The 25,660-nt window shown below is 48.0% G+C and overlaps 1 protein-coding gene and 1 long non-coding RNA gene across 3 annotated transcripts in view; one reads left to right on the top strand and one right to left on the bottom strand.

Moving 5' to 3' along the window:
* LOC135385520 (signal peptide peptidase-like 2A) overlaps positions 1 to 23,237 on the bottom strand; it is a 50,095-nt gene extending 26,858 nt beyond the window's left edge. The window contains exons 1-9 of one of the 2 annotated variants that reach the window (XM_064614876.1): positions 22,659 to 23,237; positions 22,431 to 22,604; positions 14,565 to 14,669; positions 14,385 to 14,495; positions 10,941 to 11,123; positions 9,792 to 9,878; positions 5,765 to 5,913; positions 4,473 to 4,660; positions 4,138 to 4,234 (exon numbers count right to left, since the gene is read on the bottom strand). In XM_064614876.1, coding sequence (XP_064470946.1) covers positions 4,138 to 4,234; positions 4,473 to 4,660; positions 5,765 to 5,913; positions 9,792 to 9,878; positions 10,941 to 11,123; positions 14,385 to 14,495; positions 14,565 to 14,642 — 893 coding nt within the window. In that variant the 5' untranslated portion in view covers positions 14,643 to 14,669; positions 22,431 to 22,604; positions 22,659 to 23,237. The remainder of the gene's footprint in view (positions 1 to 4,137; positions 4,235 to 4,472; positions 4,661 to 5,764; positions 5,914 to 9,791; positions 9,879 to 10,940; positions 11,124 to 14,384; positions 14,496 to 14,564; positions 14,670 to 22,430; positions 22,605 to 22,658) is intronic. The other variant, XM_064614875.1, reaches the window with a different exon arrangement.
* Positions 1 to 24,118, top strand: part of LOC135385521 (uncharacterized) — a 310,261-nt gene extending 286,143 nt beyond the window's left edge. The window contains exons 2-3 of the long non-coding RNA XR_010420438.1: positions 23,553 to 23,742; positions 23,804 to 24,118. This is a non-coding gene — a long non-coding RNA (uncharacterized LOC135385521). The remainder of the gene's footprint in view (positions 1 to 23,552; positions 23,743 to 23,803) is intronic.
* The last annotated feature ends 1,542 nt before the right edge of the window (positions 24,119 to 25,660 follow it).

Here is a 25,660-nt window from a genome sequence, read left to right as displayed (position 1 = left end):
TCACCATTGCAGCCAGACGCCACTTCAAAGTTCATCTGTTTTCGTTGACAGAACAGTGACACCTGCAGCTGGCACTGAGACATTTGATTTTCGAATGGATCAGGTGGGTTGCATCACTTGTGCTCCACTTATTTTCTTTTCTTTTTACTTTTTTTTTGTATACTCTTGCAGTTGCTTGCTAGCTTAGAGCAAACTGGACAACGATGGGGTCTACTGCGACATGAGATGCCGCATTGACATATTTTATCTCCCCAAGTTTTCTTGGAGTTTGTGACGGCACTTCGGAGTCGATGATCTTCCATTTTTGAGCGCAATGTCTGCGGCTTCACCACTGATCACACATTGCCGCAAATTACGTATGACAGCCGGAACTACAGTTTCCTACAAACAATGAACAATCGGAATATTGCCACAGAAATAAGAAAAATAGCGCATCATGATGGTAGATTTATGTTTGATCCCAGTAGTGTGTAGTATGTAGCAGTGCTTTTATTTTATTTATTTTTCATTTACTATTTTTAGTGCGAACCAGAGTTGAACGTAACGCGTTATTAGTGGTTACGTTACTGGTAATAAATTACTTTTTCAGTAATTTTTAGCGTTATCAATTAATTTTGTGAGCAAGTAATTTTCCAAGTAATCTGATTACAATTTTCGTATCAATTACTGAGTAATCGATTTCAGCGAACCAATCTGTTCTGTTCCACCACGAGTTCGACTGAAGCAATGACGCAGAGTTCATTATGACGGCCCTCTGTAGTCCACACGTGTTCCATGCACACCACAGTAATATCCCTCACAACCGCGACCTACTGGAGCAACAGTAAAATAGGTGACTGTATTGATAAATTGTGCGAGCTGAACATTACAAGTAACAAAACGAAGCGGATGTTTCGATGTTGTTTTAAATGTGCATATAAATCTGCAATAAACGCGTGTATGTGTTTTGTATGTTGCTTTCAAATGTATTTGTGAATTTCACTTATCATGTATGTTGGTGTCTCTATTAGAATTTGCAACAAGAGCTGCATGGTTGCATTCACTGCAGGCTTGTTGCCTTTGCTATGGCCCACAATTTAAAAGTAACGGGAAAACTAATGTGTTACATTTTAATCGGTAACGTATTCCATTTTTTATGAAGTAATTTGTAACGGCAAAGAATTACTTTTCGCGCAGTAGTAACATTAATTGTAATCGATCATTTTTTCGAGTAACGTGTACAACTATGGTGCGAACGGAAAAGTTCGTTCGCCGACAGCGGCGCGCCGACGCCAGAACCAGCGGGGGCGTGGCGGCGCGCGCACACCTCTGTCACCTCACTGGGAGACCTGAGGGCCAGTTCTCGCTTGGCGACGCCCGACGCGACGTCGTGAGCGGGCAGCGGAAATGCCCGATTTCATGCTTCCACCACAGTGACATTCCGTCGTCCAAAGCAGACGAAAAATCAGGAGGCGTTGCCTTTCCGTGTCACCTTATTGGTCTCAAGCTACCGTTCTCGGCAGCTCTCGCCGACGTCGTGAAATAAGTTCGGCATGGCTTGTTTTTTTCTTCTTTTTTTTTCTGCTCCATGTCGTTTTTGTTTCAACGCCGGAAATGCGGTCTATTTCCACAGCGCCGTCACGACGTCGCGTCGGGTGTCGCCAAGTGAGAGCTGGCCCTTATGGTGCGAATGGATCGCAGAAGAAGATTTTTCTGAAGGTCACTGAACAGGCGAAAAGCGCAGACATGGCAGACTACGACGTCACGATTCTGAACCTTGCGCACCGCTGATGGCGCTGGCGGCTTCGTTTTCGTATCATTTTCACGAATCTCTTGTAAATTCCATTGCGTGATGACCCAACCGAATTGAACGGAAAAAAATTAATGGTGATTCATGGTAGTGTACTTGATGAATCAAGTGGGGTTTTGAGCCACGTTCAATACCACTTTACTGGTCCTTTAAAGATGACAGTGCCCGTGACCGACGGTCTTACTGTCATACACGTCGCGTTTGCCGTTCCTGTGCGCTGTTTTGGACGGCTTTCGACCGCGGTGATTATTTTTCTCCGATAACCTCGCAGTAAGCAGTAAACACGCAGTTTTGTTCATGAGGCCTCGTACTGTTGACCATTTCCAAAGGTGTGATGACGACCCAGCGCTAAGACGCAGGGCTGAGCCGATGCGATGTACTTAGACAAAGGAGAACTGGGCTACCATGTCGCGGAACAAGCGCCAAATAGTTTACGATGACGAAATACGTTCATCTCTTGGCTTTATGCCGACGGGAAATGTCGGCACGCGCAAAAACGACATGAAAACAACGTCACATGACCTTAAAATGACGTTTTTTATATGTGTGACAAGGACAAGATGGCGGCTGCGAAGACCACCCGCTTGAGGGCAGTTACAAAAATGGCTCGCTTATGTCACCCCTGTGCTCGTCGCTAAACAAAAATGAACTTCAAGCAGAGCCGTAACCCCCCGGATCCGCCGCTGCTGCGCGCCGGACGGAACTACTAGTACATGGACGAAATTGCACGTTCACATCAGAGCATCAACGCCCCAAATTACACTCTGACGCTTGCTTGCATCACGATTGCATGGCGTCGTTTTTTCACAGGGGCAAGTTAAATATTAGTCGAATATTTGTCAGCTGAACATAGCAATATTCAACTGACAAATATTTGAATCTGTCTTATTAACAGAGAGAGGATTTTTATGCCCTAAAATTGCTTTTAGGCGCTTAAGAAGGCAATGTAAAGTCTGAAAAACAGTCACTACCATTGTGATATAACTTTCGTGAAGGGGATTGGATGAGGAAGGTGACGTCCTGCAAGTAGGATGCGCTAGGTCATTTCTCTGGAGTCGTATCCACATCTTCTGTGGTAATAGTTGACGCAAAATGAGATGCTCAACTCTTGCAGCCTCAGCCTTCATGCCTTGAACCCAGTACGTGCAACCTTTTTGTATGTCATTTGGAAAGTATTATGCAATGAGTATGCTACCAAAATCTCAGACATTCGACCGTGCGGTCATTTTAAGCGCTGACCTCGGTATTTATTTAAATTTGTTTGTAACATTTTTAATAAATAATTTGCTTTTTCTTTGTTTTTAAGTGCTTCCAGAATCAAACTGCGGCAGTTGAAGATGTATCATCAAGGAACAAAAGTAACAGGACTTGAATATTTCAATGTTATTTCCAGAACTTCAAACAGTATACACAGAAATCCTGCGTCAATGAACTGTGCTGCTAAGCGTGGTCTACGGAATAATCCGAGACGTTGGATGTTTAGGTGGCTTAACGACAGCTATACTAGAGGAACGCTAGAGGAACCCACCTACACATTAGGGTTATTGGGAGACGTCTAGTAGACATGCCACTTGTCAAAAATTAAGACGTCCGTTGAACATTTACTATCCCACCTTTTGCTACATGGAAACCGGCGCTTTAATTTTTAATTTTCACGGATTATTCCGCAGAAAGTTGAACGGAGTGGCTATATTGACATAAAATTGAAGTGCACGATACGTCTTCCGATGTATAGTTAAAGGAGCACTGAGGTGATCCCTCATATGCTTTTAGTTTTTCCATGCGGTGTTCTCTAAAGGATAAAATGAGTCCGGCCAAACAACGATGAGCGTAGCTGACGTAGGTGCTACAAAGCGAGCGCGAGTACTCTGTTCCTAAAACTTTTGAAATACTTCCCCTGAAAAGAGCGCATCGCAAAACGAGAGGACGACATGACGTATGCTACTCCCCTCACGTGACCAGTGACGTACGGCGGCACAGCTCAAGCATCTATAAGCGGTGCGTGAGCTGCGAAGACAAAACAAAGAAACAAGGCACGGAGCCTTCACTACGTCACGAGAGCACCGTGTCGGGCGTACGCGTCTGCTTTCTCCGACTGTTCTCTTTTCTCTCTCTCTCTCTCTCTCTCTCTCTTTTCTTTTTTTTTTTTTTTTTGCAAATTCGATTGCACAGCCCTAACGCACCGCAGTGCCAGAGTATTTTGCGTGGTGACTCCTGATGGACAGCTTAACAGACGAGACAGGATTAGCGATGTTAATGTCACCTCATTGCTCATTTAAGCTTCAGAAACACCGTGTTAAACGACAGAGCCTTAGGTAACCAAAAGGTGAATAGCAAAATGAACGTACCTTGCAGTGCCGATGGGAATGCGATATATTATTGGTTCTACTATAGCCATAATGGACATAAATGACCCAATGAAGAACGCTGCGAACATTAGGTACACTGCAAGAAAAAAGTTTACAGCTTAGTTTCAGCAATTAGTTTTCATTAATTTTCACTTCGTGGAATGTTATAACCGCAATGCCATATTTATATGTAGAAACTAAATTCCCTCTCCTCTGAGGTCATATCCTCTCCGTTTTATTGACGGTCACGATATCATAAAGAAGGAAGCGTTACGCAATTACAGCTGAAAATACGCTATCTTTGTTCCGTTTCAAAGATAACGTTGAACTCTTACTCAGGTACGAGATGAAGAAGTAGAGCACCATAATCACAATCACCATGAGAAGCACAAACACAAAAACTATGGATACGGTAACGTTGACCGAGCTTCCACTCAATCCAGACACATATGACAGGTCCTGTTTCGCCCGTTTGTAAATCTCCTTTACAGTTCGCTTCCTTCTTGCCTCTTCTTGTTGATGCCTGAAATTTTTAAGGGATTAATTACAAACGAACGGAATGAAATACCGCTTTAAAAAGCGAGGTTTTCTTTGTGAGAATCCGTTTGCGTATAGTTCTAAGGCGAGTTATGAAACGATTGATAGGACAATGAAATGTAATCGTTATGCATGGTGGTGACAGTATAGACCGGCGCACCGTTGTTCGCATCACTAGTGTGGGCAGCGTCACGTGTGGAGCTGGAATGGGATGAGACCATAGAAATCATAAAGAGAGAGACAAAGTAAAAGCTGGGGGGGGGGGGGGAGACATGGGAGGAAAGCAAAGGATTTGTGTAGCGACGACCCAACGTCCAAGTTCAGGTGCCGCCATGGTCGATACGGCCACGGCCTTTCAAGGCGTGAACGCCGCTTCACCTATTCCTCGTATCCCTTTCAATTCAATCCAGGTCATGTTTTTCTGGTGATATGTGGCTGTCATCAAAAAAGCAAGGCAGCGGCGAGATCGTGTTTTTCCTCTGGCCTCCATGCGCAGGGTGCGTTCGTCTTGCTGCTATCACCGTGCGTTGAATTGGATTGCTTCTTATTCCGTTGTGAAGGGGTAGAGTACCGTGTAAACCTTCTACTGCGACATGAGAGGTGGACGTACGGAGCTTGTTAGAGAACACCATTCGCAACACCTTAGGGCCACCATATAGGGCAGCTCCCTCAGTCGCGATGTTCCTATTCCTCACATTGGGTTCTATGCATTGTGAGAAATTGAAAGTAAGATGGACAATGAGGGCTAATGGCCGAACGAGGACCGACGTGAGTAGGTGCAGAGACGGGCGACCTAGACTCAAAGAGGTTTTCGCGTGCGTTTCCTGAAAGAGGAACCTCCTAATCCCCTCTGTTCGCTCTTTTACGTAACTCTTTCCGATCTAGGGTGAACCACCAAGTAATTTAGCCATACGCCCCTACACCCCTTAACACCCCCACTAAGATTTTGTGAGATTGCACATATTTCGTCAAAAGCATGTAAATACACCTTGTGGGGCCCAACCCCACCCCCAACGACGAAATTTTGGGTGAACCACTATAACTACCTCATGCACCACCTCTTTGCCGACTCTCAGGAAAGTCCACTTACAATCTGTATTTTACGATGCCCGACCAATAGGCGCCCGCAGCCACAGTGAACACAGCGAGGCACCACGTTAAAATAACGCTGACGTCCACAAGTCCTGCTTTTTCGGTGTACATGCTCACCAGCAGTGGCTCGTGCGGCTTTCCTGCTGACTGCGTGAAAGTAAGCGCATCATTATTGCGGTGTCTGTAGAACTCTTCGCAACACATGCTGGGCTGCTCTTCCGATATTGTGGGAGGCACATGCCTTGGCACAACGTACGTAAGCGGATAAAATCGCACGCGTGCATTATCTTTGTTCACACTGCAACGTAATTGCATAGAAACACCGCTATATGTTCATTCTTATACACGCTCATCCATGGGCATCGGAAGGTGGGGCAGAGACGGTGCCCCCCCCCCCCCCCCCCCCCCCCCAAGGTTTAGCTACGGAGACCCTGCCCCCTGGACTTTCGCTCTGAGGGTCCCGGTACCCAATTTTTCATATGTAAACGTGTCGTTCGAGACAGACTCGCTTTCGGCTGTGTTACTGCGCAGAGTGAAAACGAACACACGTTTAAAAAGCAGAAGACTAAATTCACCGGATAGGTACCGGATAGGATGGTACCCGGATAGGTACCACCCACCCAATTATTCTATATGTGATACTGTATGAGCGGAACTGCTGCGCGAAGAGTAGCGGCACGCCATTCCGTTGCCTTGCTTAGACGATACATGAAACGCAGATTTCACAGACTTGTTCTTGATCAACGCAGGATTCGGGGACACGAAGGAAACCTTTACCCTGCAGCGAGGAAGTCTCTAAGCAGTTCGTTTGTGTGCTTAATGACACGTATAGTGTATCTCCAGTCTTCGCCTGAGCCATGACCAGAACACTCGGCAGAGCCTTTTCAGCGCAACAATACTGACACATCTTGCAGACGACATCATTGCTCTTTTGACGAGAACGAAAATGAAAAATAATGGAAGACGCCATCGCTCGCTTACTCGCTTACTTCTATTCGTCTTATCACACTTAGGTTTGGTTTCACCAAGGCCGATTAACTTTAATCTATGATCAAATGTCTCTTAAAATTGAATTTAGCCCTCAATGGGTGCTTTCCAACTTCCGGTCAAAATTACGTAAGACAAGTTGCAATGTCACGTGGATTTACGCTTCCGCTTCGAAGTTCTGCTGGAGTCGTATAGCAAAGTTTCGGAGAGAAGACAGAAGGCGCTAAACGATCGTGTAGCTTCCGCAAACGAATGCTCACGAACGTGCAGTGGCCATGCTTTGTTCACAAGAATCGTCTATATTTTGTTTACTCCCCTTATCTGTTAATCTGAATGGTAGTAAAGTCGGTAGTGATGAAATAGCGAAGCAAAGAGCGACCGGAAAGTTAAAACTCTCCCACTTTGGCACTGTTTCCACAGTGTCCGGCGCGCCGCGACTTCAACGTAAAAATAAGCGGATGTTCAGCGTTCAACTGCACTATTTCTGCGGAAGGAGGACATAAAATGTATCGCGTACCGTGGGTTCCAGCGCCTTGGAAAAATATCAGCGTAAACGAAAATTCAACGAAGGGGTGTAGGCACATACCTTACCAAATGCCGTGTTACGTACTTACCATGTTGAATTGTGCGCGGCTGTGATAACATTATCAATTCGTAATACGAAAAGAATATCATTAAAGTCACAGCTTTGTCCCAAGCTAAAAGAAAACGATTACATGCGTACTATCCTCAGAGTACAGAAGATTGCTGCGTGAAATATTGTCTGTATATTTTCTTTTGTCATATCTGTAATGTTGCTTGTTATCTATTATCTGAAGCGTCAACCTGACCGCATTGTAACAGAACACTTCGCACTGCAAAAGATCGCGATTTCAAAGCGCACGCCAAACAAAACCGAAACATGTACGATGTGTCATGAAATCTTATCCTTGTCACACCAAGAGTACGTGCGAAGTATTTGTTAAAGCACTTTACTGGTTTGCAGTACAGGGGTTCCCAGGTGAACTCGTCTTGCTTGTCCTTTAAGCCGAAGTTTATAAAGTTTTGCTTTGCTCCAAATGAGCAAAATTTCGAACAGGAAGTTCGTAGGCCCAGCATGCGTAGCCCCACTTCTCAACTTGAAAGCCACCCATTCTTTCTCAATAACGTTAGTTAGTGACGTAAGCTCAATTCCAGTAACGCTAGCTAACGTTAGAGAAAGAGAGTAGTAATTTCAAGCTAAAGGGACGCTTGATCGCGTATCAGCTCTTATCCGGTGTTGGTGAAACAGACCCTTAACTGGACAATCAACGAATATTTCAGTTTGTGCTGCTCAAACGTCAATGTCTTTCGCCTCAATCAAGAACGCGGGACGGCCTTCCCACGTGCATTACGCCTTCCACAGTCATAGGATTGCATGGACGAGTAGTTTCTAATAAGGACATCGATGGCTCATCTAGGTTAGGTTAGATTGGGTTTGGTTAAGACTCGCTCCCCCCCCCCCCCCCCCCCTCTCGCCGTGAGGGACTTCCGACGCCCAAGAATAACCACGAGCTTCATTGTTCTGTACTCCGTTCAGGGTGCAGCAGGCAACAGCGGCGTACAGCAAACTGACCACGCATTTGTCATTCGCGGAACACACCTTGCTCGGCTTTTAGTTGGAGCTTTAAGTCCCTTTGCCACATGGACTCCGAATCCAACAAAACGGGTTGAACTCTCAGTGGGAACTTTCTATTTTGATCACTATTGCTGGTTCATACCCTGGCAGCTTTTGGTCACAATCGCTTTTTTATCAATCTCTTGTTAGCAATGTGCACACTGAACCCAACAATTCAACAACGTATTCAGTAGAGCAATTCCACACGCATCAGCGTCCAGTTGTGGCGCCAAAACATGTGCTCCGTGTGAGAAAGTCTGTTGTATATGCAAGGCGCTATGCAAAGCGGTATACAATGCGCTATGCAAAGTGCTCATCCCAATGTCGTTCCCCTATTGGTCTAACTATCCAGAACTTCGCACATTGGTGATTAACCCTTCTCAAAGTGAAACTGCCTTCTACATCCTCCTGGTTCATCAACATGAGATCGAGTCTGCCAACTGTGCCGGTGTCTGCTTGACAGCACGTTGACAACACGGTGACTGACGTAGTTCGTATTCAGTAGTATTCAGTAGTCGTATTCGTAGTTCGTCGTTCAAATATATACGGCCTTCCGCAAAGGGGGAGTGTGAAACTACATTGCGATATGTCATATTTACAACAAGAAAACACATGTGAATTATCCACGACGATCCAGTTGCTGCTCAAAACACTCTGGAATGCATTTGGGGATGAATGATTCCGATTTCCTAAAAGTATTTGTAGTTCGTTTCCCATAAGCTTTTTGAATCGGTCGTTTGGTTCGTGCACAAAACGACTCGGTAAAACTCCCAATTATTATTCTCGGTAACAGAAACTTACGTGAAAGTTCTCTTGAAATGTCATGCCAAAGTGAAATTAGTTTGGTCGGCATCCTATGTGTGTGTCATTCTCCCAGCCCACGACTCAATCATCGTCAAGGTACCCAGTATTTTCCAAAGCGCTAATGAACGCAAACGGAAGCGCTGTCTGATCAGGGGCTTTATAAAGAGTACAGGCTATCTATAGCAGTTGCAAGACACGAATCCTGTAGAGCAGCATACGTACAGCTGTCATCAGGGATAACTTGAACACCATTTCGGCCTGCGGACACCGGTGGTGCTTAGTTGAAATAACGGCGGAGGGTGCTTTCGTCATCTATTTATAGTTAGAGGGGTGACCCTCGTTATGAAGGCGTTGTTTTCTGCTAAGCGCTACCAGGGTGGTTCTATTCCCGCTTCGCAGGCTGGAACGGTGTTAAGTCAACTTCGACACGCGCCGTACCAGCTGAAGCTGCGCTGACAAAGCTAGAAAATCGACACATGGCTTTGAGACTCTTTGCAGTGGATGCTAAAATGCGGTAAATACCGATCGACTCGCTTACCTCGGCCACTTTCCAATAGCTAGCAATCATGAGCAAGTTACCCTATGGTTAGAAACTTACCAGTATGCGCCGAACTGTGGAACTTAGGACGAAGGCTACGATTATGTTGGAATTCTCCTTCGTTTTGTTCTCGAACGTTTCATGAGCCTGTAACACGGTGAAACGCACAAGTTGACTCCACACTGCTGCATTTGGGTTTGTGGATGTCATGCATTCTTGCATAGTCAACATTAGATGCTGCCACTTACTAGTAATAGACCTGGACCTGCATTCGAAGTTTCACACTAAAAGGAGTAATTGACCCGAAAAAAAAAAAAAGACGGGTTCCGCGAATACCGAAACTCATCGGCTATCGCATCATAGCGTGCATGCATCTCTGCAGCCAAGCGGCCGCGGGAGGGGTCACGTGCTTTCGACAACTACCGAAAATGACCGTGGCCCTCTAGCCTCTTGAGGTCGTCGCTTCACGCGACAGTGTGTTCGGGGAGCTCTATCTCGCCTACGACGTGTAGAAAAACGTTTATTTCTTTCCTCACTATTCTGGCGTGTAGTGCAATGTGTGCAAAGTGCAATGAAAGTGTCACAACCACCTTGTTGTTTGGAATTGCACACAGAAGGGCTTTTCAGAGCACAGTAGAGTTACTGAGCGTAGAGAAAATATGACAATATGTGTGTAAATGACAAGGATAATGAAAAACGAAGCATTGATTGTCGCTTGTGATGCCAAGTCGTGTCACTACACTTTTGCACGCTACACTAAGCTGCATCACGGACAAGCTGCCCAATATAGAAGCTACTAACTCAACTCGAACATTACTCGTTACAGTGGATGCCATTTTAGAACTGAACGGGAACTGAACCGAAAGACAGCTCTGGTTACCGGTTCGGGTTAACGGTAACCATGGCACGAGCTATCAAGAGTCGGTTGTGTCCGTTCGACACGCCTGCGTTCTGTCCGTGAATTTATTTTGCCAGTCTACCAGAAGGTTGTTGAAAATGGCTAAGCAACCTGCCGCATTCTATCCCGGAACCTTGGGATCGGTAGAAGCAACGGAACTGATCCATCTTGCTACGCCCTTACATCTCTCGGTGGATATCGGGTTGCGTCGTGTCCTCTGGACAGCATGTTGATGTCCTACTACTCAACAGGCCGATACGCTTAACAATCGGGAGTCGGGCATACATGAAGATTCGACACAGTGTACTTACAACGGCGGAGTAACCAGTTGAAATAAGGATTCCAAGGGGATCGATGAACTTGACGTTCTGTATGACACGATCAAAGGTACACGTGCTTCTTCTGGTGACCATTACCAATTTTCCCTTCATCTTTAGAAAATGCATCTTGTTGCAGCCGTCTTGCGCCAGGAGATTGACCAATTGCACGTTGCCCTGTACGTGTTAATATGAAGTAACGCATTTGCGTGTCTTTACGCGATAATTACGTCGCATCATGGAATGCAGGGGCACGCATGCAGAAATGAATTCGTACTGAGTGCGACAGCATTTGCAACCGATAAATTCAATGACGAACTTACACTGAATGATGGCAGGTGAAGAAAAGGCGCCAGCAGCGGGATTCGAGCCCACGTCCTCTGATTTCCGGTCAGAGATGCTAACGTTTGTACCATGCTAGATACTCTTCAACATAACAAGCCACGCTAAGAAACACGGGGACACGCACTCACCCTCAACACGTTGGCGCGTTACGTAGCAGCTCAAGAACGGACGGAGTGCGCTCCTTTTTGCTAAGCGGTGTCACTCCTGTTACGGACGCTCTTGATGAACTCTCACGCTCTCGCTTGCAAGACGGAGCGCCTAAGTACTGCTCCTCCTTCATGGCGTATGGAGAAAGGGGACGCCGGAAAACCATTGAGACACTTCGAAAACCTCGCATGCTGCGTATCGTGGCTCTGAAAGACCGTTCATTACGCGCACCGGAGTACGAGGAACAGAGTACACCGAGCGCATTGGGCAGAGCCAACGCTACCTACACTCTAAAAACAGAACTTCACCGCATAGCACGTTGTCCGCCAACCATTCCCAAGAAGGATAGGGTTATCGCTTCTGATTCGAAGAGAGAGGGGGCGTACGCCTTTTTGTGGAAATTTGGATATATGAAAATTGCCACAAAAAGGCGTACGCCCCCCTCTCTTCGAATCAGAAGCGATGACCATATCATTCGTGGCAGTGGTTGGCGGACAGCGTGCTATGCGGTGAAGTTCTGTTTTTAGAGTGTAGATACAGAAATCCTGCTAACTGCCGCCTCTTCCTCCTTCGCTACGTGGACATACAAAGTCAGAATTCGTCTGCCATTGTGTGATTCGCCGTTCTGTGAATTGAAAGAACTCGCAAATGATTGCAGCTAACTTGGAAACTGTAGACCTGAATGTGCAGACAAAAAGTGCAACTCGCTTTTCAGAAAGTCGGTCAGTATAAAGATAAGGACCGTTTTGGCGCTTAGATTTCCCATTTAGTACGCGTGGGCATTCAATCATGACTCGCAGACGACGGTCGTTCGTCTCTATGGCTACGACTGCTGAAAACACCTTCGTGATCAACTGCCGACGACGAAAACACGATCAGGTTTTACAGTATGCATCATCTTCACCAGCTCGCTTGCTTCTAGCCATTTTTCATTGTCAAGATCCTGATTGGCTGACTCTTAGTTGTTACGTCACGTCGACGAGTAAGTAGGCTTTCTCTATCTAGGTGGTGTTGACAGAGCGCCATACTTAACTCGCCCATTCACTCACATTGTCCCCAGTCACTCCCACATGCACAGAGACGAACACACTCATTATGGGCGCCATATTTCGCACATGTAACGTTGTAGAGGATGAGGCAATTTGACATACGAACACGAAGGGAGTCGCGAGGCTTGTGTTGTATTTGCCCTTCTAAGTTTAATTGCTTCATCCACTACAATCTGGCGTGAGTAAGATCCCTCCCCGCACGGGTGTGTTCGTCTGTGTGAATGTGGGAATGTCTGGAAACAATGTGAGAGAGAACAAGCTGAGAGTGAATGTGTGCCCCCATGTTTCCTAGCGTGGCTTGGAACGTTGACTGGCAATCAGAGGGTGTCGGTTCGAACCCCACTGTTGGTGCTTTTCTTCAACTGCCATCATTCAACTGCCGTTTTCACCGCTTCCGGTTTGGTGCCAAAACGACATCCGATTTCACAGCAAACACGCTCTGCGCCAGACACTGTGCCGATATATACAGTTATCGCTTCTGATTTGAGGAGAGAGAGGGTCGTTTACGCCTTTTTGTGGCAATTCCAAATGCTACAACAAGGCTTACGCCTCCCGTTTTCAACAAATCAGGAAAACAAAAGATATAATTCTGGATAGCGTCTGGTTCCGAGCGTCCTTAGTCGCGGAAGGACCGGAAGTCTTCGTAGCACCGAATGTTGTGGCGGGGGCTTGTTTATGTTTACCCGATAATGCCATATATTGAAGTATGCAACTGGGTGTTGTGAGGCTTGTGTTGTGTTTGTCCTTCTCTGTTGGATTGCCTCATTCGCTACAACGTGATATCGCTGCTAGGGCAACGAAGAAATGAGCAGTGTATGCGTGTAACACTTCACAACATAAACTCCTAGCGCAAATAACTTCGTTCTCTATCCTGATTCGTTGAAATGGGAGGGGTACGCCTTTGGGGGGGGGGGGGGGGGGCACGCGTTTACGTTAATGGCACAAAGCGGCGTAAGCTGCTGCACTATTAAACCTTCAACACGCAACAGGATCGAGACCAATCCCTGCACTGAGAATCGTACAGACATCCCTCGTGACCTTGGGAGGGAATGTTGTGTACCGTTTGCCGTGCGCACGTGACGCGTGCTTTGATATTTGTGTGCTCGTCCTTCTATCGCAAAATGTGTGAAGACAATGTCAAGCTGCCGACAACATAAAATTAGAGTTCTTCAGGTTGGAAGGTTAGGTTCTTCTGCCCTAGGGGAGAGGGGGAAGAAGTGCAGTTGCAAGCACGAAACCCTTGTACTTAATAAATAGATAGATGCTCCTAACCATTTTTTAATTTCTACGTGTTCTTAGACTTAAACGCACCTGTTCTTTTACATCATGACCATTAAAAGCCTCTCAACACTGCATTTCGTTTTTCTAGGATGCATCCCCTTACATACTGTATATGTTTTCTTTTGTTCTCTTTTGTTTTTTCGCATTGCATGGTGAGTACTGGAGCTCTTGACGGAAAAAAGACTTGTGCGTATCTTGAACATCGTGCTCGGAGCACTGTACTTTAAATACTTTTGTTGATGTTTTGGTATCTGACTCTCTACTTTGTCGGTAAGGTATTTGCGCTCCATTTCAACTGTACGTGTTTCAGTCTGTAGCATCTGCAGTTTTATAACAAGGTACCTTTGCGTCAGTGATATTTTTTTTGCTTTCGAATGCATTGTGGGGAAGGACAACAAGTTATTCACCAACTTTATTATTTTTCAAATAAGGAAAGGAAGATGGACTGACGAACACTGTGATATGTAACTTTGACAACGTGCCAATAAAGCATATGCGTAAATAAGGAAAACAGTAATCAGTGTCGTGACCATTATACCGTTTGGAGAATTTGCTAGGCTACTATCTGTGGTTTTATGTCGCGACACTATTGAACATCCTCGAGCCTAGTCCTTACCAGAGTGCTGGGGAACGGTGGCAATTCCTTGAAAAGCGGATAATACATGGCACAAATCTTGTGCCGCTCTCCCTCCTCCCCTGTGAAGAGCACTGCGTACTCGCCTTGAGCCTATACGACGGAAACGTATGAACTATATATCCCTCAAAGCTGCTTCCTGGTTTCTCCAGTATGACTCACGTTGCAGGCTGTTGAAGATACAAGGAGCAGGCACAGCAGCTCTGCAAGCCTGGACGCCTTATTCCGTGGGGGAAGCATGCACACCCTTGCTCTTGACACTATGGCCTACAAACAGAACCTACTTATAATTGATGCACTAGGTATAATTGATGCACATGTAAAAAAGCTTTCGAATCTTCTCCTCCTTCTTCTCCTTCGTCCTCCAATAGTGAAATTATGGTGAGCTGTAACCAATAGTGATGTAATCGGCTACTTCGTTTTCCTCGTTATTTAATGACCGTTACTATGTCGTGGGCACGGTGATCGTGGGTCAGCGATACTGCTAAATCATTGGGCAATACACCACAAGCTGCAGGAAACATGAAGTGTCAATAGTGTCTGTATTCCGATTCTGTAGATATAAGACATCATAAGCTTGGAATTATCACCGTCGCATATTACAAATACGGATCAAAGTAACACCTGTGTGCGGGTGTTCCCCGCGTGTCGATACGATGACCGAGTCGCCACGTGACTGAGCTGGACGTTAGCCGCATGGACAATAACGGCTACGTGCATCACGTTGAGATGAGGTATTTCACCACTGTAACCACATGACATTATTCTGTTCGCGCCAATAGTAGGACGATATAGTGTATAAGAACCACCTCTTTCTAATCTAATTCCAATCTAATTCCAAGCCAAAATACAGATCCAACACAATCCAGTTCTAATCCAACACAATCCAATTCAAATCCAACACAAGCCAATTCCAAGCCATCTGATTGGTCGCCTTTAGTTCTGCCTACTTCACGTTGATTGATCGCTACTTGGTCAATCGTAGCTCAACCCTTTATGCTAATGACCTGACCTGGCTCCACTCCTTCACGTTGATTGGTCCACGCCAAGCCCACTGATCGATGATTGATCGACCGTAGCTCCGCCTCTTTATGCTAATGAGCTGGCATGGCTCAACAGGTCGCGCCTCTTTAGGCTAAAGAGTGGGCCCCTTCGCGCTGATTGGACCATTCGAAACCCACTGATCGATGATTGGCTGGCTTAGCTCTGCGCCTTTATGCTAATGAGCCGGCATGTCTCCACCTGCCTCATGTTGATTGGTGCAGGCTAGGCCCGTGGCTCTGCCACCCCCAGCTTGCAGGCTGAGTGATTGGTCAATTCTAAGCCTACTGATCGCGTTTTGGCTCAGCACATTTTCTACACTTATAAGCCATCTGCCATTGACAGACGACGGACTACAGACGGCGGCCAGATGGCGCGCTCGGTAGCGGCCCCGCTGCGGCTTTATCTAAGACAGACAGGAAAAAATATATTTCAACGTTTATTGAGTACATGTTTGAGAAAAGCATGGCAGTCTTGGAGAGATTGATTCATTTGATGCTGGGCGTAGTTCATGTAGACGTCTCCGGGACAGCGGCTAAGAAACATTTCGTCTTCCGCACTTCCACATGCACTGGATATTTTCATAGCTGTCGCTTACGTCCAGTGACGTCCAGTGACGTCACGAGTGAAGGCACGTGCGCAGCGACGGGGTAGCGTTCCTGTCCAGGTTAATGCCGGACCGCATAGGTACCAGGTGCCACTCTCTGATGGCCAAGATATCTCCTGGGCATTCGTGCGCGTAGCAGTAGCGTAGTAGTGCTGCTTTCTATTATTAATAACACTAATACAGAATACGAAGCAAAATTTTGTAGTTGTCTCCAAATACCTGCTTCATGCATTGGAACGCCTCTGCGCCCCCCATGGATTTGACGGTTTCCACGAGCTCTCCCAGCGACGAATTTAGGTACTGCATGGTATCTCTGAATAGGAAGATGCGAATTTCGAACGATCGAATTTTTTCCATGGAACTGGCCACGATGAAGGGAGCTTGCTTCCACCCGAGAAGGTGAAATTCCCGCAGCAGTCCGGCAAAATCGTAGGCCAAATTGGGCACCACGATGGGCAGTTTTTCTCTTGTCGTGCACGCCACGATACAGGGGTTGCACAGCGTCGCGATGTAATTCGTCTCGCCGGCAGTACAACGCTTAGAATGGTCGTGATGCCGGACACGGGATAGATCTTGCGCGAACTCTCGTGCGCATTGGTCGCAGCTCTGTGCTCGGCTCGTTGCTCATCATTCAGCACTATGCGGCTGGGCAGGCGTTCAGGTCAATCATCTCGTCCCGCATTTCCATCAAAGCGTTCACGCACTGCCTCGCGGAATCTTCACCATGGTGCGTCTTGATACGCATCACCTTCGAGTCGTTGGTGCGCACGAGCACGGCACATAAGCTAGAGGTGACGTGACGCTGCATGCCAACACCACTGGGCACAAGAATGCTCTCCGTGTCCAACGCGACGACGTAGTTGTACTGCTGCATATACTGTATTTTAGTAAATTCTACGAAGTTTTTGCAGGGTTCGCAAAATTCCAATATGATTTGTTTACGTCCGCGCACAGGCGACGATGTTTCGCCATGCTCTCTTCCTTCAGGAAAAAGCGCGTGCAACGTTCGCATACTGTCACGAAGCGAAATCGGCGGGCGAGTGGTCGAATAAACAGCAAACGGTTTATTAAACTACATAGTAGCAAAAGCACAAGAGTGATAGCTCTGTGAACACAACTGAGTCCAAAGAATGAATGCTCCAGCCTGGAGCGCACAAGCATTTAAGCGTCGCGCCGCAAAGTCTAGAAACAGCACGTGCGTTTGCCAGAGGGCACGGCGATGTGTCTGGAAGCTTCTTGCTTCTTCTTCAGCACGCGCCGGGATGAGATGTACCGTTTCGTTCCTGCCCTGGAAGTTTCTCGAAGATGAAAGATGATTCGTGGCATTGCCCCCTCTGTAGACGTGGCATCGTCTCGATGCCGTTTTTTTCTTTTTTCGTCATGTTATCTCCTTCCGGCCAGTCTTCAGCGCTACCTGCTGTAGTTCGGCTTGAGTCGAACGACGTGAACTATTTCAGTCCTCACGGGTCGTCGAGAGGGAGCGCTGCCCTCGGGTACCACTTCGTAATACAGGTCTCCAATGCGTCGAATTACTTTTTATGGACCGAAATAGCGCTTGAGGAGCTTCTCGCTAAGGCCTCGTCGTCGAATCGGCGTCCAAACCCATACCGAGTCGCCTGGACTGAAGCGTACGTTTCGTCGGCGCAAATTGTATCTTCTTTCATCGACGCGTTGCTGTTGAACAATGCGTAGTCTGGCCAGCTAGCGGGCTTCTTCTGCTCGCTGTGTGAAGTCCAGAGCGTTGTTTTCCTCATCACTGGGTTCGTGGGGCAGCATCGCGTCCAGCATTGTGGATGCGTCATGGCCGTGTGCAAGGCGGAACGGTGTGAATCCCGTTGTTTCCTGTACAGCCGTGTTATAGGCGAACGTGACATAAGGCAGTATTTCGTTCCATGTCTTTTGCTCGACGTCGACGGACATCGAGATCATGTCGGCAAAGGTTTTGTTTAGGCGTTCGGTGATCCCGTGCGTCTGCAGATGGTACGCCGTTGTCCTGCGGTGGGCGGTGTGGCTGAGTCGAAGGATTTCTTGTGTTAAGCGCTAACCGCATACGACGAATTCTTGACGAAAAAACGGCCACCGTCACCGTTTTTCCGGTGAGCCGACGCGAGCAATGGGAACTTCACCGATCCCTCGACGACAACGGTGGACAGAAAAATTCGCCGAAGAGCGGAAGCAACCGCTCGACGGCAGCCAATAGGACCGCTCCACGCGCTGTCGTTCCACGAGCAGATGTGCCGGACCAGTGGCGGGCATTTTGGATGCACGTATGGGTAACCTGGGAACTGGGAAGGATGCTGTCGCTCGCCTGCTGCTGTCTAAGGGCGCTTTTGTATAGCGCTCGCTTCGCGAATATGCTTTGACCGCAAGAACTTCTGCTGTGTGCCACCATAACTTTTCTGTGTGTAGGAAAACATTTATCAATTAATTTGAAGTCAAAATTTAACACGGAGTAACGAAACGCCCGCTAGGGCCCCTGCGTCCGCCGCAGTGGAAATCTGTGCATGCGGTTCATCCCGCCGTTTTTCCATCGAGAAATCGTCGTATGCGGTTACCGCTTTAGCCTGCTTGTAAATGCCGTTCCCCTATCAGTGATTAAGGCCGTCGGAGCTCCGTGCCGTAGTACGATGTTCTCGATGAAGAACTTCGCCACTTCTGTTGCTGTGCCCTGTGGAAGTGCCTTAGTCTCGGCATAGCGTGTCAGGTAGTCGGTGGCGACGATCCAAAGATTTCCGAAAGACGAACGTGGGAAGGGCCCGAGTAGATCCATCCCAATCTGCTCGAACGGCGCCGACGGCGGTGCGATTGGTTGAAGGTACCCAGAAGGTCGTACCGGCGGCGTTTTTCGTCGTTGGCATTCCCGGCTCGTCCTTACGTAGTGGTGCACGGTCTTGGCCAGGTTTGGCCAGTAGTATTTTTCCCTTATGCGGGCTAGTGTCCGGCTGTATTCCAAATGACCTGATGACGGTTCGTCGTGGCAGTATTCAAGAATCTCGAGGCGCATCTCTCCAGGCACAACGAGAAGCCACGTTGCGCCTTGTGGTGCGTGGTTTTCTTTGTAGAGGACACCAGTACTTACGGAAAAACTTGGGAGTGATCTTCTGAAGATGGCAGGAACATTGTCAGCGCGGCCTTGCAGATAGTCGACGAGTGTCTTCAATTCGGGGTCGTTGTACTGCTTGAAAGACATGGTAGTCGCGCTCATTAGACCGAGGAAGGCGTCGTCGTCCTCGTGACCGTTGTCCAGTTGCTGGAGTGGTGCTCGGGACAGGCAGTCGGCGTCGTTGTGTTTTCTTCCTGACTTGTACGTGATGGCTACGTCATACTCCTGTAATCGGAGGCTCCCTCTCGCTAGGCGTCCTGAGGGGTCCCTTAAACCAGCCAGCCAGCACAGAGAATGGTGGTCTGTTACCACCCTGAACGGCCATCCGTACAGGTAGGGACGCAACTTTGTGATGGCCCATATGAGTTCAAGGCACTTTTTTTCGGTCGTCGAATAGTTCTTATCTGCCTTGGTTAGCGTTCTGCTTGCGTAAGCGATGACACGTTCGACGCCGTCGTGAATTTGAACGAGCACCGCTCCTAGACCATCGTTCTTTGCGTCGGTGTGTATTTCTGTTTCGGCGTTTGGATCGAAGTTGGCAAGCACGGGTGCGGTCTGTAGACGCGTCGTTAATCCATCAAACGCCTGTTGCTGGGCTTCACTCCAGATAAATGTGGATCCGTCCTTCGTGAGGGCATTCAGGGGTGACGCCATTCTTGAAAAGTTCGGAATTAACCGTCGGTAGCAGGCGCAAAGGCCAAGAAAGCTTCGAACGACTTTCACGTTAGAAGGAACTAGGTAATTTGCGATGGCCGCCGTCTTTTCGGGGTCGGAGCGTACGCCGTCGCTGCTCACGAGATGGCGGAGAAATCTGAGTTCCTTGTAGCCGAATCGACACTTCTGAGGCTTCAACGTCAGCCCTGCAGTTCTGATAGCCTCGAGGACTTGCTTCAGCCGTTCAACATGTTCTTCGAAAGTTCTTGCGAAGACGACAACATCGTCGAGGTACACGAGGCAGGTTTGCCACTTCAACCCGGCGAGAACTGTATCCATAACTCGCTGGAACGTCGCTTGTGCTGTGCACAGGCCGAAAGACATCACCTTGAATTCGAAGAGTCCATCCGGAGTGACGAAGGCAGTCTTCTCTCGGTCCCGTTCGTCGACTTCGATTTGCCAGTACCCTGTCTTGAGGTCCATGGAAGAGAAAAAAATTCGTTTTGAAGGCGATCGAGCGTGTCGTCGATGGGCGGTAACGGGTAGGCATCCTTCTTCGTTATCTCATTGAGTTTCCGGTAGTCGACGCGGAACCTGAGTATTCTGTCCTTCTTCTTCACTACTACCACCGCCGATGCCCACGTACTGGTCGACGGCTGGATAATGTCATCTTTTAGCATCTCTTCTACTTGCGTTCGGATCGTTTCTCGCTCTTTCAGGAGACCCGGTACGGCATGCGGTGAATTGGACGGACGTTTTCGTCGACGATGATGCGGTGCTTCGCAATGGGCGAGAAACGATCCGAACGCAAGTAGGAGAGATGCTAAGAGATGACATTATCCAGCCATCGACCAGTCCGTGGGCATCGGCGGTGGTACTAGTGAAAAAGAAGGACGGAACACTCAGGTTCTGCGTCGACTACCGGAAACTCAATGAGATAACAAAGAAGGACGTCTGCGGGGCATCCCTTGTTGAACGGCCTGGAAGACCAACTGCGATGAAGCAGAAGACAGCTTGGCCTACCTGCAGAATTCGGCCCATTGGAACCCCCTAAACGCAAGAAGATGACTGCGAAGACCAGCACCCAAGTGGTGCAACCTGTTGCCACGCCCATAGCCCCTGCACGGTCGCCGAAGACATTCAGCGGGGAGTCTTACGACGACGTGGACCATTGGGTCGACCACTACGAGCGGATCGCCAGGTTCAACAACTGGAGTGACGACCAGAAGCTCGTCAACGTCTACTTCTCCCTGGAAGGCACCGCGAAGACATGGTTCGAGAACCGGGAGACTTCGCTCACGTCCTGGGACGTCTTCAAAAGTAAACTCCGCGAGGGGTTCGCTTTTGAACAACGAGCTGAACGCGCTGAACATCTGCACCAGGGACGGATTCAGCTGCCAAACGAAAGCGTTACTGGCTTCGTCGAAGATGTGTTGCGGCTCTTCCGGCGAGCTGACCCCAAAGAATCCGAGGAGAAGAAGCTTCAGCGACTCATGAGGGGTGTAAAAGAAGAAATTTTTCGCGCCCTGCCCCGCACCTCCACCAAAAAATGTCACGAAGGGAAATGGGCCGGCGAGTCGTCGAATAAACAGCAAACAGTTTGTTAAACTACTTGGTAGCAAAAGCACAAGAGTGATAGCTCTCTGAACACAACTGAGTCCAAAGAATGAATGCTCCAGCCTGGAGCGCACAAGCATTTAAGCGTCGCGCCGAAAAGTCAGAAACAGCACGTGCGTTTGCCAGAGGGCAGGCGATGTCTCTGGAAGCTTCTTGCTTCTTCTTCAGCACGCGCTGGGATGAGATGTACCGTTTTGTGCCTGCCCTGGAAGTTTCTCGAAGATGATTCGTGGCAATACGAAACGCCTATTGTCTCTCATCAGTAACCGCTCGAGAGACTTGATTCCAAAAAAATGTTCATCTATAGCGAATAAGTGATTTTTCTTTTCATACTCGAGTTTTGGGGGTCGCGACACGTGCACTCCCTGATCAACGTACTCGTATACGTACACGGATATCTTGTTTTTGTCTTCGAATTCGTTCAAATCAGAGTAGGAAACGGGGAAGCGGCTAGGCCACCAGTACTCCGCTGCGTAGTTTTCATATTTTTTTCATCTATTCCTTTCCTGCGGGTGCAGGAGGGCGAGCGTATTGTATTTAAAACACTCGCCATCCTTACGCGATGGTAAAAGGGCATTCGTTAGAACGTTCCTACGTATAGCCAAATGAGCGGGAAGTACCCCATTGCATCCGAATTTTTTAGTTTTCACAGCGGAAATACACATTTGAACGTTTTCGACGTTGGTGGACACGAACCCACTCCCTTCCCGCTGATAATTTTCGACGCGCCCTGTGGACTCCTGAATCACGTCCATCAAGGTATTAGCGATGGCTGCGTCGGTGTGGACTTCGCGAGCAAACTCCATAAAGTGGGCGATGTGCGCGATTATCTCCCCCAGAGTTTCCTTTATCATTAAAACATCGGAACAAATGCAAAACCTGAAGGGTATTCTCTGCGCTCTCAATATAGCAACCATATCGTGAAAATGAATCATTAAATATTGTCGCAAATCATCTACTCCCTGATCGTGAACAGTTGCCAATAGCACGAATCTTTTGACGATACCTCTAAATGCGCTGTCGATCTGGAAGTAGGGCAGGAAGGATATATCCACGTTGGGGTGCGATCGCATCACATGAGCAGACAGTGTAGGAGGTGCGCCGTCCCGAGAATCGTCTTCCGACAGCTCTTCATCCTCGATATCGTGAGGGTCAAACAACCAGAATACACACCTAGGCACTGAAAATAAAAGGAACCGTAAGAAATGTGCAACGAGTGAGGGGAATAACTTACTTTTGAAGCGAGTTGTGGCTCGAAGCAGACTGTTCCCCCCTGAGGCTCTCCCGCGGCTTCTAAATCATCAACCACGCTGCATGTCCCAACACATTGGGGCCATCTGTTCTATATCAAAGCTCGCTTGTTTCCGCATACTCCCATGGTTGTAAATCATGTTTTCCGAGAAATTTGGTGACCTTGAGGATGAGTCGGCTGCATGTCCCAACACGTTGGGGCCATCTGTTTAATATCAAAACCCACTTGTTTCCGCGTGCCCATTCATGCCTTCCACCCGCCCTATAGATGTCATGGCCACAATGAGTTTATACTAGAACTCTGCTGCTACTACTTATGTTTCATGATGGTGTCAACAGATTTCAGAAGACTTACTTTCAACACCTAAGAGACCGGCAGTATATAACTGACGATCCACATTTTTATATCAAAGCACCATGTAAAAAACCATCGCGAACTTTTGCTTTTGCTTTTGATATACCCCGTTCTATGCGCTCAAAAACAAGTTGGTGCATTCTGACGAAACAAAAAGTTTGAGCCTTTGGGCAGTGGCGTAGCCACGGGGGGGGGGGGGGGGGGGGGGGGGGCTCGAGCCCCCTTTACCTGCCACGGACCGACCCACACAAATCGTGCAAATCCGAGAATATAATATATGGGGGGGACCAGTGTGACGATCATGAAAGTTCTTGCAATTCATGGCGTCTATCTAAGAAGCACTCTTGAATGGTTTTCAAAGTATGAGCTATTCAAAATACTTCCAATCTCGTGACACCAACTCACTGGTCATGACAGCCTATACATGTAATCGTATTGTGAACGCCTAAATCAACTATTTTCGTTCCTTTTTTTAATCCTCAGTTTGCAGTGTGCACAAGTATGTGTGTGTTGTCTACCCAGGATCAGCGGGAGGGTGCGAGTTTTCGTATCGAGCCCCCCCCCCCCTACCTTGGAGGTCTGGCTACGCCACTGCCTTTGGGCAAGGCTGGAATGGGGCCCATGCTTTAGGTTGTGTACAAAGACGATCTCGTGAGCCAGGACCTCATCCACTGCTCGCCTGATTGCCACCATCGTCACTTCCAGAGAAATTGTAAGTACCAAATAGATTACACGTTATGTAAATGGGTATTGTATTCTTTTTCACGTTTCAGATGATGAAATGCCCAACCTGTGCCCAACCATTACCCGACGGATCACACTTCCAGATTTTGGTGGTGGGGTCTAAGGTACCGGATCCACCACCACTGCAGCCATCACCGGAGCCGGAGTGCATATGGATTCACCTGAACACGGTGTCATTACCGCCACCACCAACACCCAACAACTGAGCTCCTCATCAAGTGCCGCACATCGCTTCTATACCTTCTTTTTCCTACTATCGCCGGAACCGGAGTACATATGGATCGGTCGCAACTCAGTGCCGTCATCACCAACAGCTGAGCTCCTCAACAACTGTCACACATGCGCATCGCTTCTAAGTCATGTATGTTTCTTTTCCTACTATCTGTAACCACCGATACTTAGCTAATAAACGTTTCTAGCCATTGCCTATAAATTATAGTTGTTTGTTGAGGAGGGGTTCGCATTAAGTGAAAAGACGCGCTTTATCCGAATAAAAAAGGCTCCCATCCGAAGCTGTATATCTTTATTTTCGGGTATGGTACCCGAGAGCGTTACTTGCATTAGTCTCGCCTTCGGAAGAGAAACCGTGAGTACCAACTTATTTTCACTGCATTAGCTATAGATTGGCGCGCATATTTCAGATGCAATGCCCTATACATGTGGTCATCAGGTGGTTGTGGTGGGACGCCAGGAAGGTCCACCATACTGAAGTGCCTCCACCATCTTATTCGCAGCAGCAACGCGGTAGGGGTCGCGGGTGTGGGTTAGAGTAGTAATGTATCAGCTCAAGTATCCGGAAACTCACATCTTCGTCTGGACGCCATTAATTAGCAATTAGAGCTAATTGGGACCCCCCACATTAATCAGGACCCACCAGGGAGTCATTACACTAATTGGGGATCATCTAAGACACGTCCAGACCACTGTGTGAGTTTCCGGCTACTTGAGCTGATCAAAAATAAAAAAATAGGTAGAAAATAAAATGAAAAGATAGAAATAGAGTGGAGAGAAGGAGTTTAGTTGAAGATCAACGACGTCATCTTGAAGAAAGCGGCCCGGAACGGCCGCTGACCGTCGCTGGGCGACGGAGCACAGAGGCAGGTTGCAAACCATCGCAGCACCAGTTCCGCACATCCTGTGACGTCAGCTGTGACGTCATCATGGCATGTATGGGCAAGTTAGGACAGCTCTGGACATGCAAGGAGAAAAACACTCGTAATACAGAGGCTGGGAAAGCAAGAGTGTGCAAACCATCAATAGCTAACAAGAAAAAACAATTAGTTACACAACAAATGAGCCCACCAGAACAGGAGCGCAGAACGATGCGACTGCTCCATCCGAGAGGCAGGCAGAGAACTGACTCGTAATGGTTTTTTTCTCCTGTATAAAGCCCCGCAGCTGCACCCCCTAGCGGTTACTTTCTCAACTAATCTCACAACAAAATTATTAAGAATCACGCCAGCGCTACAACCGTTCCCAAGGCAGAAGAAGATAGAAAATGGCGGGGATGCCCGGACAACAGCAACCAGCACTGGCACGAAAATCGCAAACAAAGCGGGAGCAAAGTTGGCGAAAGCATTAGTTACACAACAAATCACCTCACCACAGCAGGAGCGCAGACCGATGCGACTGCTCTCCGTGACAGCCCGCCAGAAACCGAGCGAGCGCAGGGAGCGCACGTCTGCTTTCCGCGACAGCCGGAGAGAAACTGACTGGGGCGCCGCTCCGCGGCCGCTACGCATACGCGCTCCTAGCGCCCTCTGGGGCGACCACCTCCGAGAGGCTAAGAGTGAAGAGCATTCCTGCGCCCCCTGCTGGCCGTTCTCATTGGTCGTGACGTCATCCTATTGTCTCAGGGCTACCCTGTTTTTTTCCACTAATGCTCC

Source organism: Ornithodoros turicata, chromosome 2, assembly GCF_037126465.1.
Source record: "Ornithodoros turicata isolate Travis chromosome 2, ASM3712646v1, whole genome shotgun sequence".
NCBI classification, from domain to species: Eukaryota; Metazoa; Arthropoda; class Arachnida; order Ixodida; family Argasidae; genus Ornithodoros; species Ornithodoros turicata.
Note: the sequence above shows the minus strand (reverse complement) of the source record. Positions and strands in the feature narration are given on the sequence as shown.